Consider the following 22,033-nt stretch of genomic DNA (forward strand, 5'->3'; position numbering starts at 1 on the left):
CACAGCTTGGTCTTCCCCTTCTGTAAGGAAGACTAAACCCACTCAAGGCCATCACATCTTGCTTTTCTTAACCATTTTACACTGACTTTATTCAAATAGAATCCTATCTTCTAGAATTGCTATCTTCTCTAGCATTATGTTTTTAAGATTCATCCACCTTGATGCATGAAGGTATATTTTACTCACTTTTGCAGCAGTTGTATGAATGAATATCACAATATGAATGTATTCCTTCTATTAGGTGGCCATTTTAGTTTTCTGTTGGAAATTTTTGCTATTAGAAACTACACTGACGGGAATATGCTTGTGTATTTCCTGGTGTACATATGCAAGAATCTCCATAGGGTACACACTGAGGAAGGGAAATGCTGGGTTGTAGAGTATTTAAATGCTCTGCTTTACTACATAAGATCAAATGGTTTCCAAAGTGGCCACAGCAATTCACACTGCCACCAGCGTGTAAGAGGGTTCTTTCTGCATTGTGTCCTCACCAGCACAGTGAGACATTTTTCCCACTCTGGTGGGTGTATAATGATATCTTATTGTCATTTTAATTTGCATTTCTATCAGGACATGCTTTCATCACACGTGGATTCAAGAAACCAAGATGAGAGCCCAAAGCGATTTGTCAGAAATATTCTTTCAAACTGGGTAAACTTCACAAGCCAGGCCCCTTTTCATAACGGAGGTCAAATAATCGGAAAAGGCACAGTGATTCATTTTCGGGCCTTAGGAAATACCAAAGGGCTTATGCTACTGTTTGTGGTGTAGGTTAAACAGCTGTTTCTTAAATGGCTCCTTTTAGGGGGTTAATGTTATTATCTAAAGTCATGGGAAAAGCAAGTACATTTCAGGGAAATTATAAACATTTCTTTTATCTTACCAGATAAAGAGATTTAGTATAAACCCTAATGCACCCATTTGACTGTACACAATTTATAGCAGATGAAGGGTTTGAAACACTTCCATGTAAACAATCCCGGGTTTTTTCGAAGGTTGCTTAAAAGGCTGTTTGACACTCTTTGTAAGTGGGGAGCATCTCAGAGTAAGAACCGGTTCTGGATAATATCAGAATTTATTTCCCGCTAGCAAAGCAGCTCCATTAAGCACTGTTTTCATCTCTGAAGCCTTTACTTTTATGTAATGTTTACATCATTGACACCTTCTATTACTGAATCCCTAATATAAACAAGAGATGTAATAAGCCCTAATGTATTTTAACAAGACTTTAAGAAATGTGGCTATGGGATGATGACAACCAAATGGAGTACACATTAAAGCAAAATTTTTATAACACCTCAATCTCATGGGACAAAGACAACTCTATAATTTAAGTCCAGGAGAGAAACATTCTCCCTGTGTTTATTCATCAATTAGAATTTGATGGACTCCAAATGTCAACGAACCTGCCAAATTCCCTAGCACAGCCTTTTAGCAGAAAATTAGAAACTCGGTTCTATTTGGAAGAGAGACGTGAAAATAAATTTACTTTGCTCCATAATATCTACATACTCATGACAATTGTGAGTTTTATGAACCACAACAGTAATACATGAAAAGCAAATCTTTGTAATTTAACATCTTAATGCAATAACATGAGACAATCCATCCATGACTAAAATTTTGCCTGATTTACTTTAGCTGAAAAGGGTTATTCTAAAGTGGGTTTAGTAACTGTCTGACAAACCTAGATGGAAGGGTGCTATCTAATTAATTCTCATCCCCGTGTTTTTATTCTCTGGGAGGCTCTGTGGTGCTTTCTGACAAAGACCCATGAGTCCCAGGCAGTGACGGGGTCATTCTGGAGGGAGAAGGCCAGTGTACATGCCTCCAACGAGGGCTTGAGTGTGGTCTGTGGACTGGCGTCAGCCCATGAACCTTTTTACCAGTCTTCAGTAAGAACGGAAAGCAAGTGGAGTGTAAGTGTTTGAAACTTTTATAGCAACCACCCAAGGAGCGGTTGCTGGATTTATCTCCCTGAATAGGACATTTTACAAAAGAACGGGTTAGTGAAAAATTTATAAAAATAAAAATAAATTTATTAATTAAAAAAAATTTTTTAATCCTTGCCCTTCACCATAGATAGTCTAGGGATAATGTTAAAAAGCAGTTTCTTAATCACCATCCCAGAGATTCAGATTCAGTAGATTTGAGGTGAGGCTTGAAGTTGCATTTCAAACAAAATCCCAGGTGAGGCTGTTGCTGCTGAGCAGAACTACTAGGACTCATCAAGTGGCACTGGGCTCAATCAAACAAGACACTAGATTCTCCCCACTTGTCACTGATGACTGACAAACCTGGATATTTTAATTTAGTGGTCCCAAATATCACACCTTTCAGATATTTATATTTGGCGCCTCCTGTGCTTTTAGGACGACGAGGAAGTTGCCATGTGTCCGCCTCCGAGGGTTCTGCTTTTCAAGACCTCTCCATTTACCACCCTCCACCCTCTCGGAACTGGCCCGCGGTGACATTCTGAGCTTCCTCTTCCTCTGTTTGAAAGATTTGCCAATGTGTTAACAGCACACAGCACGCTGGGTCTCAAGACCATAGCAGGCAATGCCTTCTGGAAATAGACATGGATTTTTAACCGGCATCTGGACTGACCGGAACTTTTAAGACATATTCATGAAAGAGGGCAAAGTCTAGACCATCCAAGCTGCTCAAGCCATTTTAATGACTCCTCTGAGTTTCTTTGTTGCAGTTCCTAGAAGACCAGCCAATTCAAGCTCTCTTCCAAATGAACAAAGCCGAGCACTTAGGAAATTAACAGCCTCTGAAACAGTGCTCACCTTCTCTCCTCCTGCGACTATAGGGAGAGAACAGCCCAGCAGCGCCTGGGCCTCTTTAAGGCTTCCAGAGGCAGCGCTGCCGAAGAAATGCAGGCGCTTTCCGAAAGCCAGGGCAACTCCATCACCAAGCCCGTTCTCCCAAGGCGTGGCAGGCTTTTAGAGAGATGAAACCGCCCTTTCCACTGCAAGAAAAGGATGAAGTCCCCACTGGGACCCCTCTAATCGTCCATTTGCTCAGTAACAGTGTACTCCCGTTGGCCAATTATCTAGTTTGACCCACAAGTCTGAATAAATGCTTTAGATTCTGGGAAGGGAGGCACAATTCAGTGAGCCGCCTGTACGTGAGAAAGGGGCCAGTCCTCTTAAAGGAGGAAATGTTCTCAGGAATCTGAGAGAGTGAAACCAAATCTCTAAATAAAGCCATTTGAAGAAAGTTCCGAAGGACTACGTTTTAAATTCTGAGTATATCCCAACTAAATGTCTGTGTTTGGGTCTCGGCACCTCAGTTTTCTGGTCTGCAAAATGGGAATAGTGATAGTACTTACCTCATAGAGTTTTGGTAAGGATGACATGAATTACTGAATGTCAAGACTTGAAAATAGCCCCTGGTATATATGTAGTAAGTATTACATAAAATTTCCTAGAATCTCACAGTTACAAAGGGTCTTAGTGATTTAGTGTGCCCCGACCCCACTCCCAGTAACAAGCCTAAATATGAATATTAGCCAGGCCGGAGTACACTGGAAATAGCATAGACCGACTCTGCCCAATAGAAATATGAGTCACATATGTAACATCAAAATTTTTTAAAAGTAAAAAAGGATTGAAACTACTTTTAATATTTAAAATTTTAAGCCAATCCACCCATATATTATTTAAACATTTCATCAATATAACATTTCTTAATAAGATATTTCATATTCTTTGTTTCACAATAAGTCTTCGAAACATGTCTATTTTAAGTAACAGCACATTCCAGTTGGAATGCTAAATTTCCATTGGGAATACTTGATAAGTATTTTAGATTTCATGAAATTTTCAACTGAAAAAGTAGATTCATTTACCAAATTGTTACAGATACACTTAAACTTCTTTCCATAACTAAATGGAGTTTTCCAATAACTAAATTCAGTATGAATTTTTTAAATTTAAGTTAAAAATTATAAATTTAGTTCCTCAGTTGCACTCACCCTATTTAAGTGCTTGGGAGCCACACATTGCCAGTGGCTACCATATTGGATGGCACAGGTGCACACTTTGAAAACAGACAGTCCTGCCACTTCATCACACAGTTTTGGACACGTTATCTAACTTTTCTTAGTCTCAAGAAAACTTCTGATTTACAATTACAAATATACAATGGAAAAATATAATGTCCTCCATCTATTATCCTCAGGAATATTAGAAGAACTATATCTAAAATGCATAGCAGTGATAACAGATTCTAGAATGTCAAGTAAATGAAACCATACAATATGTAGTCTTTTGTGTAAGTTTCTTTTACTCTGCATAATGTTGTTTGTTTGTTGTGTGTGTGTGTGTGTGTGTGTGTGTGTGTGTGTGTGTGTGTTTTCAGCCTACAGCACCTGGAATTCCCAGGCAGTCTTCCATCTAAGTACTAACCAGGCCCGACCCTGCTTAACTTTCGAGATCAGACAAGATTGGGAGCATTCAGGTTGGTATGACTGTAGATTGCATAATGTTTTTGAGGTTCATCCATGTTGTTGTGTATTTACTCCTCTTTATTACTGAGCAGTAATGTGGCTGCTTTTAATCAAGAGAACTTCTGACCTGACTCCACTACCCACCCCCACAATCAGCTATTCCATTCTTTCACAGCTCAAGAAATTCTTCATCCTGTCAATCTAACATGGACCTCCCTAATGTTTTTAGCTTTTGATGCTAACTCAACAATTAGTGAAAGTACTTTTACATCATCCTGTAAATTTTATGTGCAGTTAGAAGTTCTTCTGAGCCTTCTATGGAGAGGCAAAGCCTTCCTAATTCCTTCAGTCCTTCATACAACGTCTTAGTTTTCACTTCCTGGTCATTTTCTGTGTTCACTCTTTTAGCACAATTTTCAACTCATATTTATTTTTTTCTTGTTTATTGAATATCTCCTTTATTAGATTCTAAGTTCCATAGGACAATATCATATCTATTTTATGCACCAGGGTCCACCTAGCACTTAGTACAATGCCTGGCAATTGGAAAACCCTCAACAAATATTTGTTGAATGAGGGAGTATATAAAGTAAAGAAGGAAGTCACTTTTGAACATGCTGCCTTTTTGTCTATATGTTAAGAATACATGGGACAGCAGGCAGCGTTGGGGGTGGTGGCGGGGCAAGCCTGGAGTTTGGAGAAAACACTAATTTCTATGAGATACACCTCTGGGAATGCACCAGCCAAATGCACTGACTTCATTCCTGGCCGGAAGGATAAGCTTGAGTCTCTATCTGCATCCCTTTTCCAGTGACCCAAAGAGTAGCCTAGACCAAAATCTGAAGTTTCCCTTAAAACCTAAAATCAATCATAATAAGCTGGGCCCTGCTTTTATTTTCCAGCCCTGCTTAGGTCTCCAGAATTAAGTAGGACACTGACCTCTTACCATCATGCCTCAAATGTGGGAGAGGATTTTTTAAATATTGATTTGTTTTGCTCTGCCTGTATTTTTCTTCCCCCACTTTCAAGCAGAAAGCCAGACCTTTGTATTTATTTCCTCGCTTTAAAGGAGTTTGTGATCCATAAAGGCAGAAATTGCCTTTAGGTGATTTGACTCTCAGGCTTGTTTCTCCGGAAGGTAGGGATCTTGAAAGAAACATCCTGGGGATGGGAGGGAGGGGGAATTCGAGGGTTGTAAAGGAAGAAGAGCTATTTCCCCAGACTGGGAAGGGGCTCAGGTTGGCACACCCCTCAAACAGGGTGACTCACACCCAGCTTCCCAGCACCATGGAGAGTGGCAGGACCCCAGAAGGAAATAGCTGTGGGCCCCAGCAGCAGTGATGACTGAGAGGGGTCCCAGCTCCGCAAGGACCTCCCGCCTTCCGTGGGTCCCGTAGCCTGGGACACACGGTTTCAGTGGTTAGTCTGACATCCTAAAGTGAGAGGGCTTTCTTCTGATTTTTGTTCGATGTCCCCAGAGAAAGAAAAAGAAGAGAATTCCATCCTCATGTTCTCCTTTGTAATGGCTAAGATTGCATTTTCTTGTTCTCTAGGAAAGGTGGAGAGAGATTCAGAGGTAAAACCATAAGGAAATATTCCATTTATTAAGCAGTTGATAGTTTGCAGTCAGATTAATAAGGAGAGAGAAGAGAAGAAGGAGAAATAAAGCCATAACAAAGAGAGGAGGAAGGGAAACAAGAGAGAATGAGGGGAAAGAAGGCAAAATGTCACAAGAGTTCAAATAGCGAGCGGCCCACCCACCATAGAGGTAGATAATTGTAAAATAAGTTAACAAGCTGCTAAATCACATATTCTGTCTCATTCCCTGACAAATGAATAGTCACAAAGGTAGAATGAACAACTTTGTTTAAAGCTATGGTTTTTATATGACTGAAAGTCAACAAACTCTCAAAGATGACTGGATTTAATTATATTGTGCATGTCTGGGTGTTTACATGATGGGCTAGTAATGTTTGATAAGTAATAAAATAGCTCATTAATTCACAGATACATTCCATAAATTTTTTTTCTTGCTTTTGTTTCAGCAAAACACTAATTATGCTACCATCAACTCTCCCACAGATTTTATAGTCTATTGACAGTAATGCTAAAAGAGACATTTTCTTGAAATATTACAGTTCTCAGGTAATTTTTTATTATTAACTTCTATCTGGAGAACATTTATTCTACTAAAGCAGTAGCAACTGAAGTTGCTAATCAAATTCCTTTGTATGTCATGTTCAAACGTTGTATTTGAGTTGCATGCAATAGGTTAGTGTCAACACAAAAATATACAAAGTATTTAATTTCAATATGTAAATTCTCATCATGATTTCCACCATCTTTTAATGTAATATGTAGAGCCATATAATAATGTAAAGAAAAATACTTTTCACATCATATCTAGATCCTTATCCATACAGATTTAGCAGTCATTTGGATCATTTTAGAAAACATTTCTAAGATTCCATGTGCTAGTGCTCTGTGCTAATTTGTAAATACCTCTGGAACCACAAAGAGAAATAAAAAAGTGGATGCTCAATACTACTGGGAAATGATACTTATCACAAGAGACCCTGTCACATTCACAGTATTAGAGAAAGTGATTTGACAAGTTCATTAATTTGTCTTTTCTCTTACCTGAGCACTTCTGCTGCTCCGATCTTTCCACGCCCATCAGGGTAGTGTCCATCTCTGGTGCAAGTAGCAGCATCACAGCCCAAGGTGTTCATGGCATCTGGAGTCACTTTTTCCTTTCTAAAGACAAAGGACAAGGATAGAGAAGCAATTCCTGGGGGCCTGCACAGTGTCATTTCTGAAAGTGAGCGAGTTAGGGTCACACTGTCCCAGCACTGCACACTGGACCCCATGTGACAGAGGCGCTCACGTGTCCTTTCATTTATTTGTGTCTCTTTGTGAAAAGTGGAGCTCTCTAAAGTGTGAGGCCAGGGAAGAGTCCCTTTTGTCTGGTCTAATTCAGTACTAAGAAGGAGAAAGGGGAATGAAGAGAGGGAAGGAGACAAAAGGAAAGAAAGGAACAATAGATGATAAATAATCTCAAACTACTTCCCATACCCCCAAGAAATAAAAGCCTCTAACCTAACAGGCTCTGTCAAAAATACTCCTAAACTCTAGAGTGCCCAAGGAGAAACGTCAATCAGTTAGGTCAGTGGTCGGCAAACTGCGGTTCGTGAGCCACATGCGGTTGAAACTTCGTGGCCCATGCGCAGAAGTTGGTTTTCAGCTCTCAAAAGAAATTTCAGTCGTTGTACTGTTGATATTTGGCTCTGTTGACTAATGAGTTTGCTGACCACTGAGCTAGGTTAAAGGACTTCTATAAACAAATACATGCAATTATGTGAACCCATGTATTTTATATATCTTACATATAACTACATTATATATAATTTCAATATGTAAATACAGTATATATCCTCTTCTTGTGTGTGTGTGTTTTTTTTATAGCAAATGGAACTCTTTCCTTCTGCTTTACCCCTTTTTATAATCTCTTCACTGATCGGAATTTGGGGGTGTGGGTGTAGGATGGTGAAGACAAATAACATATTCAGCATTACTGGTCCCCAGATTTAGGACTTCAAGGAACAGTAGGAATTTTTTTATTTTGGTAAATTTAGAAATCCATAAGGAATTGACCATTTTCTGAAGAGGAAGGGCAAAATAGGCTATTGAAAATAAACATCAACCACCTGTAATTTCCATCAATTCATGGAAAAGACATTTCTAACATATAAACACAGTCACGAAGAACATCAACTTAGAATAAAGATCATTTCTTTAAATGGATTCATTTTTGAAAAATGGCTTATTACATTTATTTATTCATTTGTTTGTTCATTCATTTGTTGAAAAGATCTGGTGAAAACATCATTAGGAACATGATGTTGTCCTTGGACCGACTTTTGGGATCCTGCACCTGGGTGTGCCCAACCAAGATGGGCCCATGAAGCTCTTACAAGATCTCTGCTGAAAGACAGCAGAGCTTGGATACTGTAGGACACATTTTTTGTGTGTGAACAGGTTGATGAGGAATTTATCACTTACACAAGTCTAGAAGTCATTGGGTATTTTCATTGAACTGGCTTCAAAATATCCCTACAATGGTGGTCCCGAAGTAATAAGTCATCAAGATGTAATTGGCTTATTTAGATGTCAAATAAGAAAACCAACAATATATCCATCTAAATTGAACCAGGGACTAGGGAAGGATGGAGAGAGCACCAGATGTCACTGCGAAACATACGACCAGGTGAACGGCACAAACACATGCACTCCAAGGGCCCAGATGACAGCTGGATGACAGCCATCCCAGAGGAATGAATGAGGACTTTTTGCTCACCCTGAAAATTGAAAGGCTCACAGAGTGTTGACAAGTGGCGTTTTAATCCCCTCTGTAATGCAGACCTGGTGCTGAACTACGATATGTAACCTCTCAACAGAATTGCCAGAGTGGCTGGCCTCTGAGCTCCCACTGCCCCCCTGTAAAAGTGGGAAGGCACAGTCACACCCCAGGCTGCATGGCAAAGGCTCACCGGTCTCCTAGGATAATCAGGCTTTCTTCTCGATGCAACCTACAGCGAGCTTTCCTCACGGGAGGAAAAGACGAAGCAGCTGATCACGGGCCATCAAACTCAAGTTGGGTAGACTGAACACACCACTTACTGGTTAGACTCTGGGCCCATCCCTTCATTTCCCTGAACTCCATTTCCATGCATTTAACGTGGGCTGATGCCACTTACATAACTGTGTTACCAAGGGAATTAAATAACATGTTGTAAACGCAGTAACCTACTCAGCAGACACTATTATCTCTCTTCTAATGATATTATTTTCCTACCTGAATATGGACATCCCATTATCTGCCCAAATTTTCTATTGGCCCATCATTTCATAAAATGACTACCACCATCAGAAAATGAGGAGGAGGAAGAGAATGCCTGTCATCTTCGAGGATGAGATGTCACCAACTACCTGTGGGCAGCCCTGATGCTCTGTGACACCCTGGAACTCCCTCGGCCTCCTCAGCTACCCTCCAGCCAGCCCAGCCTCCTAAACCAAGCATGAGGTTTTCTGCTACAGGAAACACCCCAACTTCTCAAGGAGCACATTCAGGAGAACGGCTGTTTGCTGGGCCCCTTTCCTCCTTCGGTCACTACTTGCCAGCTCACAACAGCTGAGCTGTCCTGTCCGATACGCACTAGCTGTCTTCACACACATGCAAAAAAATCACAATGGAAGCTCCCCCTCTATGGCATGAACCGGATTCCTGCTATTTATAAACAGCAGCCTACAGGCAGGCTTTCTTCTGTAACTTGTATTTCTCAGCAAGCTGCACCAGAATAGAGATGTGTTCATACTTTCCAGTCACCCACATTGCCACTTCAAAAAGGGAGTGATAGACAAATATGGTGCAACCCGTTTACAACATTTTCCCCTGTTTAACTTCCAAAGTTGAGCGTATTAAGCGCAGTTGCCAAAAACAATTTTTTTTTCTAAATGCAATTTTTTTTCTTAGTCTCTTAGTAAATGGTAACTGAATTTCCCCCCCTACTGTTTCTTCTTAGAGGCCAAGAGTTTTTCACTCCCAATCTGTAATACCCTGCCTGGGCTATCACCCAAATGGCTTTCACACTTAAAGTGAGAAAGAATTAAGTGCTCCTGTAATTCAAAAAAAAAAAAAAAAATAGTTCTGTCTGCCTTGGAGTCACAAAACTCTTTCCTGAACTATTGCTTTGAGACCCCAAAGCTAAGTGTACCAATGGGCCTACGATGGTGCCACGAAGGTAACTAGAGAAGGAAGAAAAGTCCTTCATTTCTCTGTCTGGAGCACATCCAGGTGTGTTCTCCTAGTTTTTACCTACAAATGTTTTGGGGGTTAGGAGTTTTCACATCTATCCTCTGGTTTTCCTACAAATGAGTTTGGTACAACTTCAGAAGTTGTCATCTTGACATCATTTCCACATAGTAACAGGCTAAGCTGGTTGCTGAACAGATTTTTCTAAGTTAGTTAGAGGGAGATTTCACCTGCACTTCTAATATTTATAAGCAGCAGCTCAACAGGCAGGCTTTATTCTATAACTGGCATTTTATCATATTATCATCTAATATGATATTGAATTTATCTTAATGACAGGAGGAAAAAAAAGCAGTTAAACCAATCTCTATCAGTGATTCTTCTCTTTGGAGGGCTAAACAAATGTCTTCATATCTCAAAAGTATATGTTATCCTGTAATCTGTGTGTATCTTTTATAAGGCAAGCTTGCCGAGGGGAAGAAATATTTGAATCAATTTGCCTTAAACATCTTTACCTATATCACTAAGCATTACTTCTTGTCAATCCCCTGTAACGGTAACCTTATAAATCCCAGTTTTATTTAAGGCCAACCTCAGAGTAGTGGAGGTGGCCTAGCAAGTCTTTGAGGATTTTGCCAATTCATAAAACACTAGATTTCAGTTCTTCGTACCCTGTGTTTTTGTTTTTTTCCCAATTAACTGTAAATGTTCAAGTCATCATTTCCTTTAAGTGTTTACCCCACATCACTTCTAAGCAAGTCTAATGATGTTTTTCAAAAGCAATTTTTAAAAAATCGATGGAGATCAGTGAGGCCACAAAAAATAGAGATAAGATCTATATTTGAGAAAGGGATAGCTCTGAAAATCATAGAGTACTCAGTTTAGCTTTCATACTTTTAAAAATACTAGAACAAATCATCAAAAAATCAATTTGCAAACACCCATACGATTGCAGAATCCCAGGTAATAATCAACAGTGCTTTGTGAAGAGCAGTCTTGTCAGAACCATCTAATTCCCTTCTAAAACAGAGTGAGAGGCCCGGAAGATCAGAGGGATGAAATAGATGTAATGGAACTTGAATTTTACAAAGCTCTTGATGCCATCTTCCATGATATGCTCATCAACAGATGACTTCAGAGGAAATTTGTTGTCAAGACACAGCTCTCAGTGTCTCAGCTTTAAGTTGGTGGGTAGGGTGTTGGTAGAAGCTATTTGGTGTGATATTTGGCCCAGAAATGAATAGCTCCTGGATGGTCTATTAGGCTCATCAGTCCCAAACACAGTCCTAGTACGGGCTCAATCAACACTTTCCACTTGTTCAGTGAAAAGATGATGGGTAGGAGAGCTATTGCTTGGTGAGTCATCACGACTCCAAAGTGAATGGGTGGGCAGGGACCAGCATATTAGGGAAGAAGAAAATTTGCCCCTCCTTATGCTAAACAGTCCATTTGTGTCATTTGCCCAGTTCTCCATTGGAACATTTTCTAATTGATTTGTAAAAGCTAATCATATATAAAAATATTAAAACTTTGTCATATATGTTACAAACATTTCATACTATGTTGTTATTTGCATGTTTACATAAGAGTGACTTGAAGGTTAAATAAAGAAATACGGCCCCCATTCCTTTTTTTGAGAAAGTATTTTAATTGCTCTTTCAGGGAATTCTCTAATCCAATAATACCCACCAGCTCTTAAGGATCATTAAATTATTTGAGTATAACGAGAATATAATCACCACTTAACATTTTCTTGAAACTTCCAGATTTCATTTAACTCTCTGCCCTCCCAGGGAGAAATAGTGCCGCTGCCTTTAAGAGCTGACCATTTTTGCATGAAGGAAATGCTCAAGTACTATCGGCAGGCTCTTTCCAATCTTGACATCTCCCCATCTTGACAACTTTCCTTTCTTATTTCTATCAAGTCAGTTTCCTTGGCCTCTGTCTTCTCCCTATAACTAAAGAAAGTCTTCTTTGTATAGTTTACTCCTTAGATGTTAAAAAAAAAAATGCGTTCAAACAATAAAAATCCCAAGAAGTTACAGTTATAGGACTTTATTGTGCTTACAGAGAAAAATAAATAGATATGGCTATAAATGAACAAGCAACCCCTGAAAGTCATTATTGGTTTAATAATAATTTGGAGGGAGATCAGAAATAAAAGGTGATGTAAAGAGAACTGAATAATGGAACTGGATTTATGTAGGAGGAACAACAGTTATGGACACTATGTTCTGCATATTTATTGCTGCATAAAAAATTACCTCAAAACTTAGTAGCGTAAAGCAGCAGAAGTTTATTATCTCATAATTCCTATGGGCCAAACACCCAGGAGTAGCTTAGCCTGGTGACTATGGCTCAGGGTCTCTCATGACTCTACAAACAAAGTGTGGCCAAGGCTGAGGGTCTGCTTCCAAGCTCACTCACATGGGGGCTGGCCAAAGGCCTGAGGTGCTCAGCACACTGCTCCCGTGGGTGCTCACAGCAGGGCAGCTGGCAGAGTGAGTGGTCCAAGAGGGAGAGAGAGCGAGAGCAAAACAGAATCCAGTGTCTTTCCTGAGAGACAGGAAATGACTCATACCACCTCATTTGACAGCAGCACTCTAGAAACAATGGCGCCTTGGGCTTTTGAAGTCTCTGAAGAGAAGCAGCTCTCTGCTTCCTGGATCCCCAGGCTGCTTGCTCACTGGCTGTTTGATTCTGTGGCCTATCCTCAAGGCCTTTCAAGAGATGTTCCTTTCCCCTTTCTCTCCCAACCCCCCCTTCCCTCCCCCCCCCCCCCCCCGTTTTTTTGTGTGCTTAAATTCTTTGAAGTTGCCCTGCTCTCTGCCATCTCTTGGCATTTGCACTGGTTTCCTCTCCCATTTACATAAACTCCTTATCCGATCAATCACTACACATTCTCCAGGTTTCAGCTTAGATGTCACTTCTTTCTAAAATTTATCCCGACTCTGCCTTCCAAAAGCCAACCCTGACCCTCCAATGGGCTATGATCCCTTCTGTGTGGTCCTGTAGTGCTCTGAACACTCCTAGCATCATACCCATCCAACTAAGTTTTCATCAATCACTTACTTACACGAAGTCCTGTTCCATCCCAAACTCTGTGAGGTTAGGAACCATCTGTGTTCCTGTGGATTTCTGTGTCTGTGTCTAGCTCATTTCCTTAAGATTAAGGGTCTTAGAAAACATTGGAATAAAACAGAATTTTATTTTTAAAAAGTTTCCTCCATCTTCATTGTAAACAGTTGTGCAATATTTTCTTTTTGAACACCCTTGCCAACCTGCTTGATTATTGCCACATGGCAACTTCTATGCATATCCATTAGTCAAACAATAGTCTGGAAAGAAATATCCTCTAAAAATGCTCTCTTACATAATAGCATGCGGGAAAGTGGGTGAATCAGGGAAGGAGCTAACATTTCTCACTGCCCGGTGTGCCAGCCACTGGCATCATAAACAACCGTTACCTCCAAAGAGAGGGTGATATGAGCAGGGCATCACTGTCCAAATCTGGACAGAGTGATACTCCTGACTGTTAGAGATTTCAGGAAAGATTTTTTAGAACCACAGATGAACAGGATTATAGTTTTGCCATATCCCTAAAATATGATCCTTAAAACACTCACAGCTGTTCACTTCTCCTCGAGGAACCCAATTACGCACTTGTCTAAACAGCCATGCATCTCTGCCCTGGTTCCGGCAGTCCCGTTTTTCACAGGAAAGCAATCAGATAGTAATTTGACTGGTCCGAGTTCTATGATGAGATATTAATTAAAATTCTACAAAGTCATCTCTTCGAACACCCTAAGAGTTCCTTTTATGGTGGTGGAGAGAATTGACCTTTTTAATAGAGGTGTGTGTTATCAAGCACTTAGTACATAATCAAACTGTCCGTGAACCGGAGCAATCAATCAAAACGCCTTTGTGGACCCAGAATAGTGGCTCCCGGGATTTCAAACTACCTGTGTCCTTTGCCTTGAAGCTTAATCTGTCCTGTGAGCAGGGCCTCCTGTCACCTGGGTGAAATTTTAACATGAGTGAAAACACTTCTGTTTTAACCACCATGGTTGGGCCTTTATGAGCTCATACATCAAAACACACACTAGTAATCTAAGAAAATCTTCCCATGTGACCCATCTTTCAAATAAGACTATTTTTTACACTACAAAGTGCTTTAAAAAAAAAAAAAAAAAAAAAAAAAACACACAAACAACAACAACAAAAAAAACCAGTCCCAAACAAAACAAGCCCTTTTATCAAAAGAGTAAGTTAAAAAAAAAATTTTTTTTTTAAAGTTTGGAAGAGAAAGAAAACACATGAACTAAAATACTTCCAATTACAAATTGAAAAAATATCACCCTAGCTGGTTTGGCTCAGTGGATAGAGCATCAGCCTGCGGACTGAAGGGTCCCGGGTTTGATTCCGGTCAAGGGCAGGTACCTTGGTTGCAGGCTCCTGGCCCTGGTCGGGGCATGCGGAAGGCAACCAAGTGTTGTTTCTGTCTCTCCCTCTCTCTTTCACTATCTCTAAAAATCAATGGAAAAAATATTGAGTGAGGATTAAAAAAAAAATCGAAAGATATTTTTGGTGCCACATCATTCTTGCTGATGTTTTGGTTACCATTAAAGTAACCAAAACTTATAACAATGCCTGTTGACTAAAGATCAGACTTTTAGTCATGTAGAAAATAGTATCACCAAGAAGCAAGCTTCTCAGAGCTGAGACCACTTGTAGCAAAGCCCAGGCTGAACTTTTTTAAAGAAAATGTATAAAAGTTTGCTTGGGCATGGTGAAAGAGTAATGTTCAGTAACTGATTAGAAGAAGAGAGCAGAGAGCACATGGAAGTGGTATATGGGAGTGAGACAGAGCAATATAAAAGAGGAAGCCAAAGGAACACCCTGGGCAACCGTGTTCCATTCACTGACCTGCTGACCAAGGGGAGAGGCGGAGGACACGGGCTCTATTCAATTCACTTGTCATTCAAGTCATTTGACATCTGTGGATCCAATTTCTCACCTGTAACATGGGGAATACAGAGGTACAGATCCACAAATTCCTATTTACAATGCCAAGATGGAATATTCGAAGAATACCAGAAGTTTTTTCATGATGAATTTGGGGCAAAACTTCCAGCTATAAGCTGAGTAAGTTCTGGGGAATCTTATATACAGCATGGTGACTATAGGTAGCAATACTGTATTATATATTTGAAAATTACTGAGAGTAAACCTTAACTGTTGTCACACACAGAGAAATTGAGGTGATGGATGTGTTAACTAACCTTATTGTGACAACCATTTCACAATATATATGTGTGTATCAAATCACCACCTTGTATACATACCTTCAGCTTACATAATATGTCATAACCTATTAAAGCTGTGGGAAAAGACAACTTTATAAACCTGAGCACCACCAACGTGCTGTATCTTCTTCCCCTTGCAGGTCTATGGTCGGGTTACAAGATGAGTTTTACAAACCTAATAACACGTAACAGGAAAGAGACATCGAACACTGTTCTTTGTAACTTGTGCAAAATCAAATCTTCGGCAGAAAAAGTCAAACAAGCACAAAATTCCACAACGTGGAAATGGTGTCTTCCAAGTCTGAAGGAACTGAACACAAGTCCTCTTGGTTCTTCTGGCTCAAAGTGCACCCACAGAAGGTCTGCAAGGTCCAGCCCAACCACTCAGTGTGAAAGAGAGTCCACGCCCTCAGAGACTGGGGCTAAATCCTTCACTCTTAGCTTGAGTCACCACTGAAAATCTCATTAGGGACACTACCCTTTGTTTCTAAGACCATCTCTCAGGAACCCAGTGTCTGGGAACCAAGGCCACTGGCCTCAGAGTCATCTTCACAACTGTCTGGCGCCCAGGAAGCTGTTCTTGTCCACACTAAGACTTTGATGCTTAAAGATGTGCCTGAAGTCAGGTGGACCCACCATCATTGTAGAAAGCCCGGGGTTTCCCAGGTCAGTCATAAAACTTGAAATTATATTTCATTGACACTGATTACTTGGAGAAAAAATAAAAGGGGCTGTGAAAATCTGAGATTTAAGAACAAAGTTTAATACGATTTCTTGAGTGAATCCAGAAACAAAGTCTTGTTTTCATTCACCTCCTCTGCATTGGATGCACGGTGCCAAGACTTGACCTAACAGATGTTGGGGGCAAGTAGGCTTTATAGGGAAGTCCTTAAGCTGCCCTGTAAGGAAAACTGCTCTGCTTGCTGCATGGCAGTTCCAGTTCTCACTCCAGCCCTTGTGACGGTTCCTGTCGGTGCCTCTTCCTGTCCCCGCGGTGCTGGCCCTGGGAGAAGGCAGGCACGTGCTGACCTGGTTGTTTTCTTTGTTGGAGCCCTTGTGATCACAAGGCCGGCAGCGTTCTATCTTTGACACATTCTGCTACTTCCCCAACCCTGGGGATGAACAAAAATCTCTAGCTCAAGTCCAACTCTCTGCCACATGACACAGGATATGGCCAGGGTACTCCCTATGGTAGTTTCTATTAGAAGAGACTGTAAAGTTTGGGAAATGGCCAACTACTACCTGGGTGTGGGGAGAAAAGCTGGGCCACCAAAAACCATTTGGACATTAGTTTGGACTCCACCGTAACAGAGTTCAAAAATTTACCCAAGAGGTTTTCTGATGTGCTCGGGTTAACAAAAATGTCATTTCCAAGGTCAGTTCTGAAAACATTCTCAAAACCCAGATACTTCACAAGTACCTTCTAGTATGTGTGTGTGTATCTTGCTGGGGGCTCAAGTCAAATAAAACATGACATTTATGTGAGTTTATTCTTCCAAAATAACATTAAACTTGTTGGTTCTGGATGTTCTCATCAAGCCACAAGATGAAGTTAATGGGGGAGGCTCCCTGCCTGTGGTGATGCCAAGGATCACCAGGGTCGCGCCTGGGGAAGCCCACTCACCCACGACTGGGTTTTTGCCTTGTATGTACTACATTCAGTCCACAGTAGGCACATATATCACAGGAACTCAGAACACAATTTGTCATGGATTTAAGGAGTTTTCCAGACGTTCTGTGATGCTGAAATCTCAAGCCAGCTAACTTGCGTGAAACAGAAGCAAACAGCAGGGAGGTGGAAGCATCTGGAACATTCTCTCATTTTTCTTCCAACCTGCCAAGTTGGGCAACCGGCATGGAATTTCAACTGCAATTCGGAGCCTTGGGGTTCAGGTCAGTTAGTTTTCCGTGGGAGGGTAGGGAGTTTGGGTGAACCACTTTTCTTATACTCCAATCCTTTGGGTACCCTGTGTAAATTCAGTGTTTCAGCATCCAGCCTGTGTAGGCCTGCTGTGACATCAAGGGGGACTTCTGCAAAAAAGGCTTGTGCTCATGGTTTTCCTCTGGACACAGGCAGCCCTACAGGAATCCTCCTTCCCTGCAAGCCCAGTACCTAAGATTCCAGCTGGGATTTTCCCTACTAATTCTACCTGAGACCCAAACAATTCTGTCACTTGCTGCCAAAAGCCCCAACAAAACTAAAATAAAATGTTAATGGCAGCTTATAGCCAGAGTTAGTTCCTACCATCATGATAGCATCACTGGTAAAGTGTTGTAATACCCAAGAGGTTTTCTGATGTGCTCGGGTTAACAAAAATGTCATTTCCACTGTCAGTTCTGAACAGAAGTTGGGATAGAAAAGTAAATCAATGCAATTAGCTCTAAACAACAGGAATGGTTGGTAGCCTCTGATGGGCAGCAGGCCCCACAGCTCACTGGTAAAGGTCACTCTACAGGTGGCCCAGGAGCTGGGGAGCTACAGAAATGAGCAGCCTGGAGTGTGAAGGAATTAAGTTTTTTTGTACCGACATCTTGGCCATTTTGTAATTACTTACTTGATGCAGTAAAAGATTTCCTTACAACAGCCAAAATTCTCAGCTGACAGAGTTGAACTTCTTGTTTCTGTCTGCAGCCTTCTCACTCTGGGGTGTCAATCCCAAGGCTATGAGAGATGCTTTGAAAGTTTCTATCCGAGGACTGTGCAATTCCAACCACTTGTAATTGTTTCAGGGCTGCAGTTAAAGTTTCAGCATTCACCATTCCAGGACTCAGCTGATTTTTTGCAGTTCACTAGCCAAGGAGCCAACCTGGCTAAATAGTGGCCCAAAAGTGAGGTGTGTATCTGAAGACACTTGAAGATCTTTGAGTTTTCTCTCCATTTCACCTGCCAGTCTTAGGAAGGTCTGATGGCTTTAGTCTGGATTTTTTTTTCCCATTTCTTGGTAATTCCACATAATTCAATCTTCCAGTCCTATACCATTCTGTTCTTTCACTGGAACTAATTTTCCCCGGAGTGTTTCCTATATGTTGTTGTTTAGACTCTGCAACACCCTACTTGGGAGTAAAAACTATGGTAAACCAAGTTATGATTACATCAACAACATTAAGATTTCTTTGCAGGTCAATCCAGGCCTGAGTATTCTATATTAGATACTAGAAGCCCGATGCATGAAGATTCGTGCAAGAATGGGCCTTCCTTCCCCTGGCTGCCAGCAGCGCCATGGCTCTGGTCGGAGCTGCCTTTCCGCCTTCCCATGCTGCCCAGAGGCCCAAAGCGGCTGGGGTGGTGCGGTACGCCTGCGTCCCGCCCCACCCCCAGCCACTTGGTGCCTGTGTATGCAAATTAACCCACCATCTTTGTTGGGTTAATTTGCATACTCACTCCTGATTGGCTGGTGGGCATCGTGAAGGTACGGTCAATTAGCATGTTACTTTTTTATTAGGTAGATAACAACTGAATCTGGTAAAACCTCTACAATGGGAGGAGACAGATGCCTATTAAAGAGGTAGGACTATTTACGGATTCATCTCAATTTTTATTCCAGTACAATGTTTGCGTCAGAAAAAAACTGAAGGACATCTCAGATTTGACATATCAGACACCAAAAGGAATTAAGTTCCTGAGGGTGGCACTTCCTCCTCCTGGAAGCTTAAATGCAGTATGCAAATGTCCTACTGTTTGTGCCAAAATGATTTTACTCCAGATCTCACTTTTTAAGAAGTTTTAATAAGGATACACTGCAATTAATTGAGCTAAGAATACTTAAAAAATGTCATCATCTGATGTAGCAGCTCTCACAGTACTCACACTTGAAGTGCTGCTTCCAACCCTGTGTTGATGAACACTGAACTCTTAGCACAAGAAGTCAACACCTCTTGCCGCTGAGCACCGAGTACATGCCACACCACCGTGGGGCTCTTGTCTCCCAGGCTTCCACCCAGTGAAGCCTGAAAATAGTAGGTATTTGAGTCCCAGGAATTTAAAATTCTTTAAGCTCCTCCTTATGCCAAATGTTCACACCCAACCAGTAGCAGTCCAAGAGGCCTTGTGCTGTAAGAGACTGTATGCACTATGTTGGGAATGTTTCCCAAACCCACATGGCTGGAAATGGTATGTGTGGGTGACTCAAAAGCATCGTTGGTCTCACAGACCTTACCTTAATGATGGAAAGGTTCTATCAATTCGTGTCGTCCCATAGCCACCTGTGACTACTGGACACTTGAAATGTAGTTAGTGTGACTGATAAACTGAATCTCTAATTTTAATAAACCTACTTAAACAGGCACAGATGGCTAGTGGTAACCATACTGAGCAGCAGTTCTAAAGCATCAAGGCTTTGAGTAACATGACCACTTTTTGACGGACAGTATTTTTATGCACGAAGAGGCACGCAATAAATATTTGGTGGCAACCTGTCATTGATATCCTCTCCCCCTCTAGCTCTTCTCAAGTAAAAGTAAATATAAAAATAAAGTGGCAACAATAAAAAGCCCACATTAGTTTAACACTAATCTCCTTGAATAAAACTAATAATTTTAAATAGCTAGAAGTGGCATAGTCCAAGACAAAAATAAACTGTTGCCAGCCGAACAAAGAATTAGAAATGAGCATACTAGAAGTTATTTATGTTTAATGCTTAAAAGTCTGAATGCACAAACAATCTACCATTATAGAAGTACTGGTGGTCAATACAATGCATTAAAACTATGTACAATGCACAGTTTAGTATCAAAATCTTTCTACACTGTAGGGTTTTACGAAACTGTTAATGACATCAAACACTAAGCACTTAAGACACCAGTTTTTTTCTGCTACCACATTAGGAACGTTAATGGACAGCCCATTTCAACTTGCAGCATCCATCCATTTCTAGTATGAAATTAAGTACTTTTCTACTTATACAATAAAGTTTATCTACACGGTTCTCTTGATTTTGATCCATAGCAGCAAAGGCACTGTACATCAGCAGATCCACAGACTTAGAAGATTTTTAAAGCATTCAAACAAAAAATAATAAAAAAAGAGTCACATATCATAGTTTAACAGCAACAACGACAACATAAAAGATAACACAATGTTTCTGGCACAATGGCACAGCCTGTGTCCATTTCAGGGACATCCAACTAAGACATGGAAAGAAGCGGAGGTAAGGAAGTAAGTCCTCATCCCAGGCGAGAGTCCATTCTTCCTGGGGGTCAGAGGGAGGTCCTTGCAAATCCTCCTCTGCTGTCCTCATTTTGTAAAAGACTTGACCTGCACAGCGGGAGGAATCTGTGCAGTTTGCGAACATGCCAAAAAATAGCCCATAATCTCTAATGACAAAACTGCCCCAAGAGAAACATCTCCCTTTGCAAAGAAATGTGGCAAAAATATTCAGAGGGATTAAGTTCTCTCTTTGAGGCCAAATTTAACTTGTTCATTTGTCTATAATACAATAAAAAAAGGAATTAAGAACATATTACAAAGACACTTGCCAACAAGTCAAAAAAAAAAAAAGAAGAAGAAAAAGTCCAATTACTTTTATCGAATATAATCTAAAGCTATAGATATACTGATTAAGGTTGTCCAAATAGACTCGAATGAATATGATGTGGCCTGTCATGTTCTAATTGTTCAAATTTCCAAACATCTTGAAAATAAGTAGAAAATAAATCTAACACAGCAACATATTGCTTCAATATGTAATTATACATTTCACATCTCTATACAGTCATTAGTCTACATTTAGTTGACATTTTTAATCAATTATTTTAAACCTTCCTTTCCCCTCCTTTGCCAAAAAAAGGGGGGAGGGGTACCAAATACAACGCATCTTCATTATCAATGCAGGAGCAGACAGCTTTATTTAGTCAGTCATTGTTAGAAAGCCTTCTTTAAACAAAATAAATATATTACAGATATAATACATAAAGTTTCTGTTCACTGTTAAGTATGGTTATTCCATGTTCTTCCAAGTAAAGAGCTGAGGATTTGGTATCACAGGTTCTTAATGACTATTCACAATTCCATAGCGAGGAGGAGGGGGAAGGAAGGAGGCTCGACGCCACTACTGCAATGAGTATTTGAAATCCTTGGTTTTAGATAGGGTGGAGGGTCCGGGGGCGCTGACAGAACAAAGTGCTACAAGGAGAAGGAGTCCAGTCCGCATGGAGATTTGTCCTTAATAAATAACTTCGTAAACCGTGGCTTTCTTATCCCCAGAGCCAGTGACAATGTATTTGTCATCCACAGAAATGTCACAGCTGAGCACCGATGAGGATTCTTTGGACTGGGAAAGAAACATAAAAATAAAAAGATTAAATACAAAAGAGAAGCCCATTAATACTGCGAGGCAGGACTGGAGAACTTAGAGAAAAAAGAAGCATAGTGTGTTCCGCTGCCCAGAGAGGAGCCGAAGCAGGAAAGGCAGTCACGGTGCTTCCTAACGCAGCAGAGCCAGGCGCCCTCCGGGGACACTT

At 40.7% G+C, this 22,033-nt stretch overlaps 1 protein-coding gene across 6 annotated transcripts in view; it reads right to left on the reverse strand.

The window, feature by feature from the left end:
• Nucleotides 1-20,142: 20,142 nt before the first annotated feature.
• The window catches only part of LOC307111319 (transducin-like enhancer protein 4), a 155,379-nt gene continuing 153,488 nt past the window's right edge, over nt 20,143-22,033 (reverse strand). For 3 of the 6 annotated variants that reach the window (XM_079791113.1, XM_079791114.1, XM_079791111.1), the window contains one exon: nt 20,143-21,843. In XM_079791113.1, coding sequence (XP_079647239.1) covers nt 21,736-21,843 — 108 coding nt within the window. In that variant the 3' untranslated portion in view covers nt 20,143-21,735. The remainder of the gene's footprint in view (nt 21,844-22,033) is intronic. The other 3 variants (XM_079791110.1, XM_079791109.1, XM_079791112.1) reach the window with 1 other exon arrangement.

The sequence above is a fragment of the Cnephaeus nilssonii genome, assembly GCF_951640355.1.
Source record: "Cnephaeus nilssonii genome assembly, chromosome: 14".
NCBI classification, from domain to species: domain Eukaryota; kingdom Metazoa; phylum Chordata; class Mammalia; order Chiroptera; family Vespertilionidae; genus Cnephaeus; species Cnephaeus nilssonii.